At 44.5% G+C, this 19,005-nt stretch overlaps 2 protein-coding genes and 1 long non-coding RNA gene across 5 annotated transcripts; 1 reads left to right on the forward strand and 2 right to left on the reverse strand.

The window, feature by feature from the left end:
* Positions 1–588: 588 nt before the first annotated feature.
* LOC117580481 lies at positions 589–1,898 on the reverse strand. The gene is made up of 3 exons (XR_004573570.1): positions 1,838–1,898; positions 1,300–1,731; positions 589–992 (listed from the first exon to the last, which is right to left on the reverse strand). It is a non-coding gene; the product is annotated as an uncharacterized LOC117580481 (long non-coding RNA).
* A 1,461-nt stretch (positions 1,899–3,359) lies between these two features.
* On the reverse strand, positions 3,360–6,345 carry LOC117580473 (ras-related protein Rab-8A). Of its 2 annotated transcripts, XM_034267055.1 has the most exons (6): positions 6,250–6,345; positions 5,608–5,847; positions 4,651–4,711; positions 4,371–4,575; positions 4,086–4,226; positions 3,360–4,017 (listed from the first exon to the last, which is right to left on the reverse strand). In XM_034267055.1, the coding sequence occupies exons 2-6, from the start codon at positions 5,729–5,731 to the stop codon at positions 3,925–3,927; spliced, it is 624 nt and encodes a 207-aa protein (XP_034122946.1). In that variant the 5' UTR covers positions 5,732–5,847; positions 6,250–6,345; the 3' UTR covers positions 3,360–3,924. The 2 variants fall into 2 exon arrangements, with proteins under 2 accessions (XP_034122946.1, XP_034122945.1); XM_034267054.1 differs by lacking the exon at positions 6,250–6,345 and having other exon boundaries at positions 5,608–6,235.
* Positions 6,346–8,536: 2,191 nt separating this feature from the next.
* LOC117580449 (ubiquitin carboxyl-terminal hydrolase 32) lies at positions 8,537–18,870 on the forward strand. 2 transcript variants are annotated; one of them, XM_034267009.1, is made up of 14 exons: positions 8,537–8,868; positions 10,571–10,805; positions 10,864–11,140; positions 11,202–11,430; positions 11,501–12,354; positions 12,411–13,560; positions 13,622–13,927; positions 13,992–14,275; positions 15,669–16,342; positions 16,415–16,584; positions 16,646–16,833; positions 16,900–17,085; positions 17,152–17,652; positions 17,710–18,870. In XM_034267009.1, exons 1-14 carry the CDS (start codon positions 8,811–8,813, stop codon positions 17,989–17,991), a joined length of 5,394 nt encoding a protein of 1,797 aa, XP_034122900.1. In that variant the 5' UTR covers positions 8,537–8,810; the 3' UTR covers positions 17,992–18,870. The 2 variants fall into 2 exon arrangements, with proteins under 2 accessions (XP_034122900.1, XP_034122901.1); XM_034267010.1 differs by having other exon boundaries at positions 13,992–14,218.
* The last annotated feature ends 135 nt before the right edge of the window (positions 18,871–19,005 follow it).

A 19,005-nucleotide genomic window follows, 5' to 3' on the forward strand; every position in this document is an offset into this window, starting at 1 on the left:
TTTCATAGCATCCAGCTCTTGACACAATGAAAAAACAAAAGAACCAGCTACCTTCTGCTGATTTATGTTCGCCTAGTACTCGGCCCGAAAATTGCCATTTGACCGACGCAATTTTAAAAGTTGTTTGTTGTACAACAAACTATGTCTTGTTTTACAACAATTACAAAAACCTCTTTTGTAGTACAACAACAACAAAATCATAAATTGACAACAACAGGACATTTTTGTTTTATTGTTTTCTCCTTAATTTGGGAGCCGATCAGGACATGCCACACCTCCTCTTGATCAGGCGAATGTCCTTTATCGTTTTCAGTCCTTTCGGATGTAAGGACTTTAAGGATAATGGAAATTTTAAGGATGTTTTTAAATGTAATCCCTATAACGCCATAATTTGGCTGTGTCCTGTCGGATCAGGACATGAGACGCCTCTTTCTGAGCGGAAGTGCCTCCTGTATCGTTTGAAATCATCAAGGACCTCAAGGACTGCAGGATATGGCTGTTTTACGCTATTCTATAATAGGGATCCGTTCAGCTTGAAAGTATGAAACACTTTGGCGAATCAAACCAGCCCCCAAAAGATACTTCAAATATTGGAAAACAATATCGTAGCATCCTGAAAGCATGCCACACTTTTTATTGTTACACAAAACTTGCTTCATTCCATGTTTACAAAATTGGTTGATATTTGTGTAATGCTAATCTAAATCTGATTAACCTAAACGTAACCTACTCCGACATGGTATCAAATCAGATTGGAAATCGGCCACTTCGATGTAGAACTTGTAGTCCTGATTGCATCCCAAAGAGGAGTGGATCATGCTTGCCTTTCTCGATCTTCGAATGGAAGAAGGTTACATTGAAGAGCATTCACTCTCCAGATTGACCACATAGTTGGCGAATCGGGCCCCATCGGCGATCTGTCTGGAGACCTGCTAGAGACGCGTACGATCCTCATCCTCCAGCTCCATTATGCCGAAAAGCGTTTAGATTTTCTGAAAAACACCAAACAGGAGCATGTAAAAAGACAATTTCTGGTAAAATCAATGTTTTGTTTTATTGTTTTCTCCTTAATTTGGGAGCCGATCAGGACATGCCACACCTCCTCGTGATCAGGCGAATGTCCTTTATCGTTTTCAGTCCTTTCGGATGTAAGGACTTTAAGGATAATGGCATTTTAAGGATGTTTTTAAATGTAATCCCTATAACGCCATCATTTGGCTGTGTCCTGTCGGATCAGGACATGGGACGCCTCTTTCTGAGCGGAAGTGCCTCCTGTATCGTTTGAAGTCATCACCTTACCTTCTCTGCGCATCCCATTACAATATCGAAACTATAGTGCGGCAATTATTGTAAATATGATTCCTTGTTCGTGCTCTGAGTTACCATCTGGGCCAGATCTATGGCAGGCACAGGCACATAGGTCAAGGCCAGCTCATCGAGCTCCTACAGTTGACGCATCCTTATCCGCTGGCAATGGGCCTGAGGATCAGTTTCTGCTGCTTGACTTGTCAAAGTCAGAGTATTTATGGCATCCTTGTCATCTGTGAGATCTATCCAGGATGGACCAGGAACACGAATCGATCGTCTGATACCGAGGCCTAATAGGCTACCGCACAGTTCATCGGACGCTTGTGTCATTCCGCGTGGTCACTCATTTGCGTGCCATCCAACTTCCCCACTACGTAGCAGACCTATTAGTCGCACGCCGGCATGCAGCAAGAGAATAGAGTTCTAAAAACATAAAACATTTACGAAATTTGCAAAAAAGATCACAGAAAATGTGGTGTAGACAGCATGGAGCGCTGGGAATCTTACATGCAGTCTGTTTGGTACCTACCTCCTTGTTCTCGTACTGCAATTGGCATGCTACGGCTTCCGCCATGACTGTTTATCGGTTAACGTACNCCATTACAATATCGAAACTATAGTGCGGCAATTATTGTAAATATGATTCCTTGTTCGTGCTCTGAGTTACCATCTGGGCCAGATCTATGGCAGGCACAGGCACATAGGTCAAGGCCAGCTCATCGAGCTCCTACAGTTGACGCATCCTTATCCGCTGGCAATGGGCCTGAGGATCAGTTTCTGCTGCTTGACTTGTCAAAGTCAGAGTATTTATGGCATCCTTGTCATCTGTGAGATCTATCCAGGATGGACCAGGAACACGAATCGATCGTCTGATACCGAGGCCTAATAGGCTACCGCACAGTTCATCGGACGCTTGTGTCATTCCGCGTGGTCACTCATTTGCGTGCCATCCAACTTCCCCACTACGTAGCAGACCTATTAGTCGCACGCCGGCATGCAGCAAGAGAATAGAGTTCTAAAAACATAAAACATTTACGAAATTTGCAAAAAAGATCACAGAAAATGTGGTGTAGACAGCATGGAGCGCTGGGAATCTTACATGCAGTCTGTTTGGTACCTACCTCCTTGTTCTCGTACTGCAATTGGCATGCTACGGCTTCCGCCATGACTGTTTATCGGTTTACCTACGTCTTTAATACTTAAATTATACTATGTTAATTGTAACCAGTTTTGAAAAATGCAAAATGCAACTATCGATAGTAAACAGGCATATCGAATATTCAATTGATGTCTGACAACAGGTCGCCGCTATGAAACTGAGGTGTGTATTAAATTCAAAGGAACGACCTGTTTCTTGTACACCAACCACGTTGTTCGCACAGAAAATTACTTGGATGCCGCTTTATGAAAGACCGGAGCAGCGATAGGATTGCATACATACAAATATACTTTTGCACATGATTTATTTGTTTGTATTTATATAAAATTGTATACGTTTAATAATTAATATTAAAAGTAATTAATTAATATCGAATATGCATTTAGTTATCATTAATTTTCACAGTATTTACTTCACTGCTCTGCTGCTGCTGCATCATTATCATCTCGACGTATGCATCTATCGATCGAGACGACGACCTGTACGGTACGAGTAATTTCTCAATTTTCTGTTGCATATCTACTCTGCTCGGTTATGGTTTAATCATTGGAGCTAACGGGCTATTAACAGTCGTGTGTGGCTTGCGGTAGAAAAAAAATAAATGCAGTAAAAATAGCTACTACAAATAAAGCAAAATGAAATGTGTCGAAAGCCCAGGGGAAAATAATAAGAGAAGTAGCACCCGCGCACCACATTAGGTACAACATACAGATATCATCGAGTGGCCGTTAAAAGTAAGAATTTGAGCGAATATTAGTGGTGATAGAAAAAGTGTGTGTGGGGGAGTTCATAGAGTTTTGTGCGTGTCTGAACATGCTGTATATTCCTAATAAAATGGCAAAGGATTGTCTGTAAGTATACATATACAATACACATAAAGTATGTGGCATTAATAAATTATAAAACACAAACAATTGGATGAGCAGGCAAGGGACAAGAAACCTAAATTATATTCATACATTCACATACACACATACATGTATACGTATATACTGGCATTACAATTAATAATTTACAATCGAAAAATTATAGGTCCATTAAAATACTACTAAGCAAAAGAAACGTCTTAGAGAACGCGGGCGGGTTGGATTGTTTTGGATTGGCTGCTCTTCAACCTCTTCTCTCTTGTCGTGTGGACTGTGTTTTTGTTTGTTTGTTTAGTTATATTTATGTATATTTCGCACACACACACTGTCGTCATATACTTTATTTAATAACTTGTTTCATAATGCAATTAATGTTTCTATTCCATTATCGCGCATATTCGGGGGAGAGGAGAGCAGGAGCTGGCTTTTGTTGTTTGGATGCATTTGTTGTATCAGTTATTCGGTGTCACGTGGGGATTATCGGAACTAAGAGGAGCTAAGAATACTACTCCCTCCACATACAGTGTAATCGAAATTGTTACCACCATTCCGCATCAGTATCAGTGCCGTCAGCCACATGTTGCAGCCACGTCAAAGCAGACTGCATCTGGACAGCCAACTGTCCTTTGTCCTACTGTCTAACGTTTTTAGCTGATGTCCGCCCTTTGGTGGGTTATTTGCCTCCTGCACGGATAATAAACGACATTCGAATTATGATACATATTTTTCTACATGTATATTGATGCACTCACCATTCGCTTTTCCGTTTTCGCTTTAATATCACTGGCTAGGGTGAGGAAAGCTTCTTCCACATTAATGCTGGCTTTCGCTGAGGTCTCCATGAATTTGATGCCATACTCTATGGCCAATTGCTCGCCACGCTCCTTTGAAACCTTCGAGTGAGAAGAGAGTGAAGTTACCAATAAAGTAATTATCGTTTCCAATGGTTAAATGATTCAACCCGCACTCTCATTGATAAAGAAACCCCATTTGCGAATCTAACAATAGCCCAGTAAGTCATTCACTTCCTTTCGTACCTGTCGCTTATCGTGCAATTCGCACTTGTTGCCCAGCAGCATTTTTTCGACATCGGCGGAGGCATTTTCTTCGATATTTCTGATCCAGTTTTTGATGTTCTCAAACGACTTTTCCTGGGTGATGTCATACACAAGCATAATGCCCATGGCACCTCTGTAGTATGCCGTGGTTATTGTGCGGAATCGCTCCTGGCCGGCAGTGTCCCTAAATAGACGAAGATGTAGAGAGAGATATTAGTGCTGATAAGTGTTGCATTTATATATATTATATATTAATTACCATATTTGAAGTTTGATTTTCTTGTTATCCAATTCAATTGTTCTAATTTTAAAATCGATACCTTTGGGAGATACAAAAGAGAAGAGAGGGAGGGAGAGAGAGAGAGTAAATCACATGAGTAAATCGGAATAAAAATTTGGCAAGCAGAACCTGAACCTGTTTGCAGAAAAAAAGCACCTATGAGAGATGATGACGTACGGGATGTGCCGAAAGAGAAGACTCAAAGAGAAAGACGGCACGAGAATGTGGGTAAGAGTAAGAAGCGGGACAAAACGCGCAATTAAATAAAACAATGTCGTTAAGTAAATAGACCAAAAGTAGAAATTGGCGCAAGGGAAACGTGCCAAATACGAAAATAAACAATTGGCGGCTGCCCCTCAAGTCGATTCCGAACAGCAATGCGAGTGGAATCCGGGAGCTCTCGGGAACTCTCGTATTATCAAGAGAAGACCTCATGATAAGAGCTTGAAAAGTGCAATGACTTTTGGTTGAGTCTTGGCTTAGGCACCCAATTTTTATGCGGGTGGGGGTGGGTGTGTACCAAATCTCGAGGCTGCGATAAGCAGCTTAACAACAAAACACAAATGGGTCAGGTTCTCTTCCGTTCCGTTCAGAGATTCCTTTGTTGAAAATCCGTCAGCCCCTACCCAACAGTCCGTCCGCACCTATCGGGGTACCACATAAAAACAATAATAATTATGACAAATACTCAAGCAAGAAAAGAAGAGCGTTCGATGTGAGTCATGGCACACCACGGTCTCGAGCTTGAGACGAGCGCTCAGCCAGCCAGCCACACATGAGTGTAAGTGCAGTGTGAGTGGAGTGAATGAGTGTGAGTTCAGACGAAGTCCGGCGGCGGCGTCATAATTAATTGAAAAGAGATCCGATGATGTGTGCGGACTGTAATGTCTTGCAACGATCGATAGTGGTGGCTTAGAGGACGGCAGACATTCTCACCTATTGTGGATATAAAGGTGGTGTTGAACGCATCCTCGGAGAACCGAAACAATATGCAGGTTTTGCCCACTCCAGAGTCTCCGATTAGCAGCAATTTGAACAGATAGTCGTACGTCTTGGCCATTCTGATTCGTATGAGGGAAAAATCACAGTTGCGCTCTTGTTTCTTACTCCTCCTGGTGATGCCGATGCGGATGCTGATACTGATGATGGTGTACACGTACGTCGCTGCTGCTGTTGCTGTGGCGGTGGTTGAAAATCAGTGGTTTTAGTTTCGCTTTATTGTGCACTAATAATGCTAATAATGTCTCTGCTGTCCATGCGTGCCAACGAAAAATTCCTAGACGTAACCAAACAGCAGACAAACACCAACAAACAAACACACGCAAGCAAAACACGGTTTCTGTTCGGTTCGGATCGGTTTTTCTTTTCAGCTCTGGTCTGGGTATTTCTGGGTGTGTGTTTGTGTGCGTTTGTGTTTTCGATGATTTCGAGCCGTGTCAAAAATGGCGACGTAGTTCAAAACATTTATTTGTTATATTGGCAATTGATGCGCGGTTATGCCAGTTGATAAATGGTGCGGGCATACACTGCACCGCCCAATATAGTTATGTGTGGTTGTTGGTTGTTGGTGGGACGTACAAGTTTAGCTTAATTACTGCTTTCTAATTACGCCCGTACAAAAAATAATGTAGAAGTAGTGTTGGGTAGCGGCCGACCGATAATTAGTGTTGAACTATTACGGAACTATCGATAAAATATACCGATAAGCCTAAAAACCTTAAGGGAGTAAATATTATAATTGGCTCGGAGTGTTTTGGGGCGGTTCTTCTATGTTCACAACGTAATTGGAGCTAAACTCCGGTTTGTACATTGTAATTACTCCTTTCTTTTCCTAAGGAACACCGGATAATAATATTGTTCACGCCAAATTAGCGCAAAGGGCTTATGGCCGGGAGCAACTAGTAATGTGTATAAGTAATATGAATTTGTAGCATTAAGATATTGAATTGTATCGAATGTACGTACAGTGCATACTCACAAAAGATTGTTGGTATAGAACATATATGTAATATGTGAATATCTATAGAGAAATAGAAGAACATGCATGTAATATGTGAATATCGCATTTGAAAGAACTGCACCGTTCCCTTTCCATTTCAGAAAAATAATAGAATTTCTTATGTCTTTAGTTGCGCGCGCAGTTTTTGAAAAAATTTTATGATATCAGTTAATATAGTTAGTCTCTACATGTTACATACACTTACATACTGGATACAAAGCTTCATTGCTTCCAGAAGGGGTGATTTGAATGTTTGAATTTGTAAAATATTAGGTCATAAGGTATACAAACCAGTAACAATTAGTATTTAAAATACCTCAAATTGATTCTTCAAACGGAATAAATTATTTTTTAAGTGTTAAAAGTCTTTGCAAGCTTGTAAAATCAAATAAAACATCAAAATCGAGGAAAAATTTAAGACTACGGTATATTTTTATAATGAGACGGTATAATTTGATATACTTTATCTATAGTGCCGAATTAAACTCGGGTTGGGAAAACATCGAAAGTGGCCACCATCGATGGTGGAAATAGTGTAGGTATCTTAGATTACCCTAGAAACAATAGCTATAGTTAAAATGAAATAGTTCCTCATCCGTACTATAAACGCAGTATTGACGGCATTAAGATATCAAAATAAAAGATACAGCAAAACTGTAATTCTCTGCGATAGTCAAGGCGCCTTAAAGAAGGCTCTGAAGAGAAATTAATCAAATTCATACTTAACAGACGAAATCCACCTCAACATGGACAATTCCTTCACGAGCAAATTTATTGTGCACTGGATACCCGGTCACAAGAACATTGCCATTAATGAAAAGACTGATATACTAGCCAAATCAGCCACTAATGTTGGCAAACTATTTAATTTACCCCTAACATTTGATGAAGTAATTAGAAAAGTTAAAATAAAAGTTCAGACGGATTGGAACAATGAGTACAAGGAAATATCAAAAACCAAAGGAATTTATTTTTCTTCAATTTACAATGAAATTCCTGTGAAACCATGGCACTGGGCTCGCGACTGGAGTGCAAAAAACATAAAGGTCATAAATAGACTGGTAACTAATCGAACCTAAGATAACGTTTTTTTTACACAAAATCAAAGCCAGAAACACCAACATTGGCGAAGTTTGCAACGTTCTCGACAATGCGGAACATGAAATCTTCTTCTGCCAACGACATGCTATTATCAGGAAAAAATATAAAAATTTGCATCGCTTTAAAGATCTTAAGGAGCTATTGCTCACAAAGGAGCCTGGTTTTTTTTTTAAGAATTGCCCAAATTTATTATTGAGGCTAATTTGGAGTTGTGAATCGAATTTGGATTTTGGATTTGGATTTGGACACTGGATTTTATTCAGGTCGGGTTAACTCGGTGCCAACGGAAGTCACCTTGAGGAGCAACCTTCTGTTGTTCCTACTTTCTGAGGCAATTTTTTGTTGCAATACACGCCTACACCTACACATACACATCAATCCATTTCACTACTATATATTTTGTTATTTTTTTTTTTTTTTTGAGGTTTTAAGTTACCGCTCTACCCTTAGGTAGAGGGGAATTATTTGGCCACCCGCCTTTACAAGGGGGAAATCGCCACGTCGTAATATGTAACTTGTTACAGCTTTGCTCCAATACTTACCTGGCGTGAATCGGAGTTTATATTCTCATAATTATTTTGCGTGATTTTATATATTTTGTTAAACTCTTACACACGACCACACTTTAAACTAAGCATCATATTGTTTAAATTATAAGAATATGCCAATGCAACACCATGCATGGTCTCATTAACAACCATCGATAGTCAAGAAAATATCGACATCCCCATCATCGAACTGAAGTACCTGGTCAATGCGGACTCATCGTCGTGCGAGCATCCAATTTCGCGGCAGCGATTAAATACCAAAACAAAAAAAAAAAATAGCAAATAACATTGCACAGGACAGGTGAATTCCAGACAGATTCCAGACTCCAGGCCTTCTTCTCGTCGTTAATCAGTGTCATACACTCGAGCCCCAACTGCAACGGTCCACAAACAACCAAAACAAATGTGAAAAGTGAAGCCCGAGACGACGCAGCAGCACCCCACCAATTGGCCGTCGTCGCACTCACACCACCCCCGCACATTACACTACTATGGGCACAAAGGAGTCTAAACATGCCTGCATCAGCTACGAGGATGCAGTCAAACGTGGTAAGGGAATAACCTTCAAAGCCTGTTCTATTGGATCCACACATTGACGTGCCCAGCACCCGCTGTCGGAGCTGGCGTCCACTTAAAATGGGTCACAACGACACGAATCGCGACGTCAGTTCTAGAAGCCCAAAAACAAAAACAATTATATAGCCCACCAACACAGGTGTAACTGCGCCTTATCGATTCTATTGTTGTGCTCCCATTCTACTTCCATGCTTGCTGCTGGTCACTCGCTCACACCCTCACGTTCTCCATTCCCTCTCCCTTTCCGTCTTTTTCGGGATTTTCGCTATCTTTTTGCCTTTTACTTGCATTTGTGTTTGCCGTGCCTGTTCCGCATCTCTCTGTGGGGGTATTTGCGTCTCCGTCGACAGTGACGTCACAATAGAAAAGCTTAGCCATCCGCCGCCTTCGCAGTGGTCGCAGCACAAAGGGGGTAGGTGGTGGGGCGAGAAAAGACAAAGCATAGCCAGCTATTGCAGTGCACGCTCTTCTTGTTCTGTTTTGTCGATGGGAAGGGGGAAGAGTACATGGCGGTTTCGGATAACTTGGAATTTTGCGGATAAATTATGAATGCTAATACTCTTACAGATGTTCCAATGAATAAATTGAAGGACATACTTTCTGCATACACACATACAGAAAACCCACTATCAAGGTTTAATCTTTCCTAAGTTGTAGATTATTTTAGCCACGCGAATCTTTCGAACCAAAAACCACTCTACTACTCCCAATTGCCCCCTTTACTTTACAGCAAGAGCAACAAATCAAAAGCAAAAAACATCCAAATGTTACTGATAAGACCCCCTCCCCCGTCTAGGTGCGTGTGTTTCTTATTAGACACAACGACCGGTTGTTCGCTTTCAATGGAAGGCAGCAAGCAGAAGAAAGGGATAGCGAAGGGGTAAGGGAAAGAAAATGGAAATGGAAATGAATGCTTGCATGCAAGCCAGAAAACAGAGAACGTGAAACAGAATTGCAGCTTTTCAATCAAATTCCGTTTCCATGACGTCGCATTTCTTCTCTCGACTATTTTGCACTTGCTAAAAATTATTCCGCATTGCATTTGCACGCCGCTCAATTTGCGGTTATCAATTGCGACGGCCGTCTGTCGAGTACTCACCGTTGCAAACACTCTCGCCTCGACTGGTTCAATACTTTAATGCCGATAACTGACTGCTCTCTTCCCCGCATTCTTATTCTCTTCGCCTATCTCGTTATATGGCTTACGAGGCAGGCCAAACGAATACGTTAGGAATTAGAATTGAATAAAAGCATTAGCACTAGCATTTGTTCTACAGAGTATACACACTTCGATGAGTTATGCATGTGGTTTTTCTACTTGTGCAGTATGTCGTTAAATATTTGGTCGATAAACCGTTTTGAGTGACGATTTTTAATCATCGCCGAAACTGTATGTGGGTACAAGTGCAAGGAGAAGGGTAAGGAGAGGTTTGAGAGGCTGCATTCTATGTAACTTCTCCTGAAATCAACACTAAAACAAGATTCCCACAAATGAGGTTTTACAATCAGTCAATGTGATCTCCACTGACGTCGCAGTGCCGGCTTGTGGTGTGAAAAATCACTCATCAAAATTATACACGTAGTTATTGTGGGGGCTCCCCTCTGATGGGATGGGATAAACCATCCATTAATTAATTCAATTCAGCAGCCATTACTCATTGATTTCCATTTGAAGTGAGCGATACGGAGCTGCGACGCCTGAAAGATGCCTTTAAGAAGTCGGCGGGCGTGGGTCGACTCTACCTCAGTCGCAATGCCTTCCAGCAGGATGTCCTGTGCGAGGGCGTGCCGCCTAAGATCACGGACATGCTCTATGGCGCCTGCGGTGGCAACCAACGCGGCATCTCCTTCAAGGATCTGCTCTGCGGACTGGTGCTGATCACTCGCGGCTCCCAGGAGGAAAAAACCAAGTAAGTCACAAGATAGGATACCAAGTGCCAGCAAATTTAACGCCCTATCTCGCCATAGATTCTTGTGGAACCTCTACTGCAACGACTCTGGCACGTACATCATCAAGTCGGACTATGTGCGCAACGTGAATCTGGCTCCGTTCGAGAGCGTCTCCTTGTTTGCGCAAAGCGAACGAGTCAATTTTGAACAGTTTCAGGACTGGATTGTAAAGCATCGCAATGCCACAGTACTTTCCAAATGGCTACTTGCCGATAATTGCGTCAGTCTCACCTCAGAGCTAGAGACGCCAACATTCTATCAAAGCCTGGCCGGAGTCACACATTTGGAGGAAAAGGTAAGAGAGAGATTTCGCAGCCTTGATCGCAATTTTATTCATCTTTGGCTGTTTTTTGCAGGACATTGGCGATCTAGAGAAAGAGTTTTGGCGTTTGAAGAACACCTCACAGAATGGTCAAATCGATTTGCAGTTCCTTGGACCGCTGATCAGCCCACCCATACCAAAGAATGCACTGGCCGGACTCTTCAATGCCTTTGATGAGAATCGCGATGGTCATATCGACTTCAAGGAGCTGTGCTGTGGCGTTAGCGCCGCCTGTCGTGGACCCGGTGTGGAAAGAACGCGCTGTAAGTACTGTCACTTTATGCTGCTGCTGCTGCATTCATTTGCTCAAATTCTTCCCATTCTTCCATGCAGTCTGCTTCAAAATCTTCGATGTGGATCGTGATGGAGTGCTGAGCCATGAGGAGACCATGCAAATGATCAATGTGCTTCTGTTTGTGGCCAAGGAGAACCGCGACTCGCAGCAGTACAAGGAGCTAACTAGACAGCATGTAATCAGCGATATTCTTGAGTTTGGGCAGCGGAAGAGTCCGGATGGTGCACCCAGCAATGTCACTCGCGACAATGTCTCACTGACGGCCGAGGATTTTATGCTGTGGAACGTACAGTGCAACCTTCGGCTGATGCAGCCACTGCTGGACCTCATATTCGAGCTATGCCATATCGTATTTGGCCTCTGGCCGCAATGCAAGCACATGGAGAACGACATCGTACGTGGCTGGCTGCGGCGCGAGGAGCGGCGTCCGTATCGCGTTGGACAGTTCTGGTATCTCATATCGCGCGACTGGTGGCTCAACTGGATGTCGTACACCCAGCACACGGCCCACACCTGCGACTACTGCAAGCGCACCGCCAGCCAGCGCAGTGCCGTCGATGAGGCACTCGTCTGTGACGAGAGCTTCAACACCAACAGCCTCGAACAGCACGACAGCTACTCGCTGGGCTCTGGCTCAGGCTCCGGTTCAGGGTCGGCAAGTAGCGGCATTTCGGCTGGACGCCACTGCGGTCCCATGCGTCCGGGAGCCATTGACAACAGCAATCTGATCACGGCCAATCCATACCGCAATGTGCGCACACTCACCGGCGAGGGCGGCCACCTGAAGCGAGACACGCCCATCGTGCAAAGTCACGACTTTGAGCTGGTGCCCAAATCCCTGTGGAAGGCCCTGAATCGATGGTACGGCGACAACCTGCCATTGCCCCGTCAGGTGAGATTGAATAATGTCAAACGGTAACAATTCGTAATCTCTCTGCTTCCTCGTAGGTTATTCAACCGCCCAATACAGATGTGGAGCTGGAGCTTTACCCTTTGAACCTGCGCATTCTGCTGCACCAGGCGCAACCCTCTCAGACGAGTGTGGGCGGCGGGGCGGGAGGAACGGGATCGCAGCTGGGTAGCTGGGGTTCCACAGTGAGCGGCGGCTATGGGGTCCTGGCCTCGGGTGGTGGCTATGCAGCCATTGCGGCCAGCAACGTGCTGCAGCCCCCGAAGCGCTATCTGGCGTACACGGCGGCATTCAGTCGCCTGGCCACTGTGCGTCAGGTGGGGGAGTTCCTCTGCGAGCAGCTGCGCCTCAAGGCGGAGGACATACGGCTGTGGCATGTGCCGCAACTGGACAACGGTGCCATATTACTGGAGGAGGATGCCATGTGCCTGAAGGAGCTGTTTATTCGCGACAATGATCAGCTCTTGCTGGAGATACGCAACAAAGATCTGACCTGGCCGGAGGAGCTTGGCTCGCTGGCTAGTGCGCAGAGCGGCCTGGGCACCGGTGGTGCACCTGGCGACCGACGACGCCTCACCCGCAGCTCCATCATGTCTGTGCACGCTCCGGGCGCCACGGGGCTGCACAATCTGGGCAACACCTGCTTCATGAACGCCGCGCTGCAAGTGCTCTTCAACACCCAGCCCCTGGCCCAGTACTTCCAGCGGGAGATGCACCGCTTCGAGCTAAATGCGGCCAACAAGCTGGGCACCCGAGGACAGCTGGCCATGCGCTACGCGGAGCTGCTCAAGGAGGTGTGGACGGCAACGACGCGTTCGGTGGCTCCACTGAAACTTCGCTTCTGTGTGAACAAGCATGCGCCACAGTTTGCCGGCGGGGGCCAGCATGACACACAGGAGCTGCTCGAGTGGCTGCTGGATGCCCTGCACGAGGACCTCAATCGGGTGATGGAGAAGCCGTACAGCGAGTTAAAGGACTCAAATGGACGCCCCGACAAGATCGTTGCTGCCGAGGCCTGGGCGCAACATCATGCCCGCAATCAGTCGATCATCATTGACCTCTTCTACGGCCAGCTAAAGTCCAAGGTTAGCTGTCTGGGCTGCGGCCACGAGTCGGTGCGCTTCGATCCGTTCAGTTTACTCAGTCTGCCGCTGCCCGTCGAAAACTATGTGTACTTGGAGGTGTTGGGTAAGGCAAATACTCAGGAACTGGAAAAAACGAACTATAACTCTATACTGTCTCTCCCCAGTTATCCTACTCGATGGGAGTGTTCCTATTAAGTACGGGCTGCGCTTGAACTCGGAGTGCAAGTATGGAGACCTGAAACACAAGCTGGCCACACTCTGCCCGCTGCAGCCGAGCCTGATGCTGGTGTGCGAGCTATGGAACTCGCAGATACGCCAGCTGGTGGGCGATGAGGAGAAACTGCGCACGCAGACAGCCAAAGAGTTGTATGTCTATCAGCTGCCGGAGCAGAATAGCGTACGGACACGTTCAAATTCGGTGCTCAGCACGCATATCGAGCAGGGTCTGAAGGATATACAACGAACCTCTGGTAAACCATTGAGAGGCACTCGCTGGCAAGCTAGAATCTTGAATATTTGTGCTCTCTATTGCAGCCTCTGCTCTTGCCACGACCCAGCAGGACTCGCTGCCTTCTTTGGGTACACTGCAAACCTCGAGCAAAGCTTTATGCAATGGCTATGATACGGAGGTGGACCAAATGCAGGAGGTAGCCAGATACATAAGCATCAATAGCAACAACAGCAATGGCAGCGGAAATGGAAATGGAAATAGTGGAAACAGTGGCCTGGTGCACGAGCTGCTGCCAGATGATGCCGGAAAGGTAAGCCGGTGCTTTGGAAAAAGAGAGTGCATGCCCCACAGCCTATTTTGCTTCAAGGTATGGCTTCTAAACTATAATTAACATATACACGTATTTAATATCTTTGATTTGCGCCAATCCCTACCTCCGGGTGGATACCCCCATATCGAATCCTTACAATTCTGAACTTCTGAACACCATTTTTTGACCAGGAAACGCTCTCAATGAAATACAAATACAACAACAAAAACAAACAAACTATCGAGAGAGTCAGTCATCTTCTCTGACTCTGACTCCGACTCCGACTCTGACTCTGTCTCCGTCTCCACCTGTTTCTTCATAGAATCAATATCATTTACACGATATTTACATGATCGAATCGAAATATATTAAATACAAATATGTTAAATGACAAGTTGCCGCCTGTTGTCTGCCGCGCGTGGTTTGTGGGCTTCCTCTTTTAACTAAAACTACAACAAAAACAGCTCCCACTACTCTCTCTCTATCTCTCGCTCTCTGTATATTCTCCTTATTCACTTCTTACTACTCTTGCACACTGTTACCAAATTGATTTGATTACAGTTATTGTTATATTTTCTACTACTAATCACATTTAATTTGCTGTTTTGGCCTATTTCTCTCTCTCTCTCTCTGTGTAAATTATTGCTTAAACAAACACTTTGAATCCCCTTTGCGGATTGTTAATTGTTAACAAATTGGGTTTTGATTGAGTTTAAATATATTATGGCCAGTGCCATGCAATCTCTGTTGTTCCCTACGAAATCTAAAATCTAAACAAGTTGTAGTAGTCCTTTGTTGTATTTGATTATTGACTCCTCCCCCGTATCGTAAGCAATTTCCATCGAGATATCAGAGTGGGAATTGTAATAGCACTCACCCAAACGCATTTCGACAGCTTACTTCATAGATATTTTCCATCATTATTGTATATAGTAGATACCTATTGATAGAGCATCAAATGATTTAGTTTCCCTTTTTAAACTTTTGTATCTTTTTAAATCACCCAACCCAATCAGCACACAGTCTGTAAAACAGCCAATCTAGCTTACAAAATTGGATTAATTTATGTAGATTTTATGTTGGTTAGATTGGCAATTGAACTCCACTGTGCGCTGCCGCATTATCAACTTATCAACATTATCAACAATTGCATTTTATTCCCTCTCTGCCAATAACCCCAGCCAAACTGAAACCCCAGCTAAATGCAAAGCGAAAGTATAAATTAAAAGTTAATTTAATTAAATATCAGTAATTGTTTGTATGTAGAATTTGAGTTGAGTTTGAGCGTTTATCAACCCCTCCAATAGAAAATGTTGTACCATATTTACGAGTAGCTTGAACCTTGGTTAATTGAAAGCTTTAAAATCCTTCACACTCATACACATACCAACACACACACACAAAACACCAAAGCTATTTCAATCCATTCTAATGACAAATATTGGTACAGGAGTCGCTCATACTAAGCTGCAGTCCGGAGAACACTTTCATGCACGGCACAGCCGCCACACAGCAGAAGCGAGTGTCCGCCGCGAAGCTGCTGCACACGGAGAGCAACACCAGTTCCATGTCGTATACAAATCAGTCGGGTGAGAATTCAATGGAGAGCTCCCTGACGGATCCCATGCCCATGGTGGAGCTGGCATTGGTTGCGGGCAGCAGTCGCCATGGCAGCGGAAGCGGCGATGATAATTCGTTTCGGACGACACCTAACGACTCCAGTGGCCACAGCACTGGGCATACGCTGGGTGCCGCCTCCAGCCTGGAGGAGGGTCACGATGTGGGGGACCATGCCGATGCCGAAGAGGGGGAGGATTTGGATATGGAGCTGCAGATAACCACCTCACAGCCGGAGACCAGCAGTGGCGTCTACTCACGTCGCTCCTCGCAGCCCCACAGGGCGGGCAAGTATCTGGTGGCTGTCCACCGCAAGATCACGCGTCACGACAGCTACTTTCTCTCGTACCACAAGACACGCCCCAGTCTGTTTGGTGTGCCCCTGCTCATACCCAACTGCGACGGTGGCACCCACAAGGATCTGTATTGCGCTGTCTGGCTGCAGGTGAGCCGACTGCTCAGCCCATTGCCAGCGACAACAGAGCAAGCAAATCATGCCGCCGATTGGTAAGAGTTTAGCTGAATTCCCAGCACTTTGACTTTGAATGTAAGGACATTTTTCTTGTCTTCTTCCTGCAGCGACGACAGCCTGGGCTACGATTTCCCATTCACGTTGCGTGCCGTTAAAGCAGATGGCCTCACCTGTGCCATCTGTCCGTGGTCGAGCTTCTGTCGTGGGTGCGAGATACGCTGCAATAACGAATATGTGCTCCAGGGCGCGCTTCCGCCCATCAATACTGTGGGTGCCAGTAAGTGCTGTCATCATGCTGTGTCTTAAATCTGGACTCATTCCATTCGTTGTCCTTGCAGGTAATACGCCGACACCAAAAATGAATGCCAAGTTCCCATCGCTACCAAATCTGGAGGTGAAACGGACACCCGAGTACACCGCTTCGTTGTCTTATACTCCAACAACAAAATACTTTGAAGACTTTACAATTGCCATCGACTGGGATCCGACTGCCCTGCATTTACGCTACCAAAGCACCTTGGAGCGTGTAAGTAGACACAGTCTGCCAGCAGTCAGTCTCTTTCCACCCAATCTAATCCTCTTTATTGTTTAGCTTTGGGTGGACCATGAGACCATTGCCATATGTCGGCGGGAGCAAGTGGAGCCCGTGGACCTTAATCATTGCCTGCGCGCGTTTACCTCCGAGGAGAAGCTGGAGCAGTGGTATTACTGCAGTCACTGCAAGGGCAAGAAGCCAGCCACCAAGAAGCTTCAGATCTGGAAACTGCCACCGATATTAGTGCGTTGAAAAGTGTTTCCCCTATTTATTGTATCGTATCTCAATCAATGTTTAATTTGCCTACAGATTGTGCACTTGAAGCGCTTCAACTGTGTCAACGGCAAGTGGGTCAAGTCACAGAAGGTGGTTCATTTTCCGTTTGACGAATTCGATCCCACACCGTATCTGGCCTCAGTGCCGCAGGAGACGATATTGCGGCACAAGGAGCTGCTGGAACTGAAAGCGGACAGTGATAGTGTGACAAAGGCAATGCCAAGCAATCAAAGTGTTAGCGAACTGGACGAGATCCAGGACCAGGTGAATGAGGACCAAACAACAAACTCATCTGCTACGCAGACGGCTTCAACGTCTACAGTGGGTACGGGAGCTACTGCAGCTACTGGGGCTGCCACGGGGAATATTTTACGCCAAAGCAAAACGATCAATGCAGCCAGACGACAGCGCCTCATCTCGACGAGTCTTACCAAGACGCCCATTGTGGATGGTGAATTCGAGGACTATCATCAGCATCGCCTTAAGCCAGATGTGGATGAGTTCGATCCCAAGTACAAGCTGTATGCTGTTGTGGTAAGTAGACGTAAGTCCTTCCGTAGCACACTTGGAGCTGACCTCTCTCTTTTGTAGTCCCACTCTGGCATGCTGAACGGAGGCCACTACATTTCCTACGCATCGAATTCGTCTGGCTCCTGGTATTGTTACAATGACAGCTCCTGCCGCGAGATATCCCAGAAGCCCGTGATTGACCCAAGTGCCGCATATTTATTGTTTTACGAGCGCAAAGGTCTAAGCTATGAGCCGTATCTGCCCAACATTGAGGGTCGAGCGTTGCCCAACAATGCCTCTGGCCTGCAGCTCGATGTGGACGAGACCGAGGGCGAGCTAAAGAAGCTGTGTGCAATTTCCTAACTGATGCACCCGCCTCCGCTGATGCTGTTGCTACTGTTTCTGTGGTCATTTTGGCTATGAAGGATCGAGACACATTCTCTAGCTTAGATTCTGTTATGCTCCATTGTGTTTTGTGTATGTTTTGTTATTTACTATTCTAAGCTCAATTCGATTGGCTGCTTTAGTTGTTTTGTTTAGCCTCTATTTAGTTGTAAGTCTACTTATACTTCCACTTTACGGCCACCAATAATTATTTCCATTTTAGCTTGTATATAAATATGTTAGAGAGTGGGCCTCAGCATGCTTAAAAAACGTTTTGTTGTGGCCAATATTATCAATATCTGATATGATCCCCACATATCTAGCTTGTTTCCGTGTGTTTTTTTTGTGTTTGTTTCGTAATTGTATTAGGCCCATTAGTGCCAGTCAAAGTGTAATATTTTGTAGGCCAGATTCTGTCTGGTTATTCCATTAACGAGTACTAGTAGATTGTAAATAAGAAACGGGAGTGAGGGACTGTGGAAAGTTTGATATTAAAATAATCATTTGGAACGGGTATGTCAGAGGAGGAAATGCTACGAATTTCTCAATCAGAAGAACCATCAACCTGCAAACTATTATTGATTGTTACTCTACTCATATGTATTTAAATGTATTGATTGAATATCGATTGATTCAATGGCTTTTTGTGTGTGGCGAATCGATTCGAATCGGTTCCAAAAATTGCATAGTATTTTGCGCTTGTGGCACAGGTCTGACTTGGATATGTCTCTAATCTAATAATGATTATGTATTTGATATTTACAAATTATATATGTATACACACACACATCCACAGATTTATATACATAGAATACAGAACTTAAATAATTTATATTAAATATATACACGAACATGATATATATATTCAACAGAGAGAAACCTATGAATAAAACGAACCTTTATCGCTTGAATTAAAATTGGAGTTTTGGAGACGAACTGAGAACGACAGAGAATGATCCGCAGCAACAGCATGGCTTGAATTTACCGCTTTGA

The sequence above is a fragment of the Drosophila guanche genome, unplaced genomic scaffold, assembly GCF_900245975.1.
Source record: "Drosophila guanche unplaced genomic scaffold, DGUA_6, whole genome shotgun sequence".
NCBI classification, from domain to species: Eukaryota; Metazoa; Arthropoda; class Insecta; order Diptera; family Drosophilidae; genus Drosophila; species Drosophila guanche.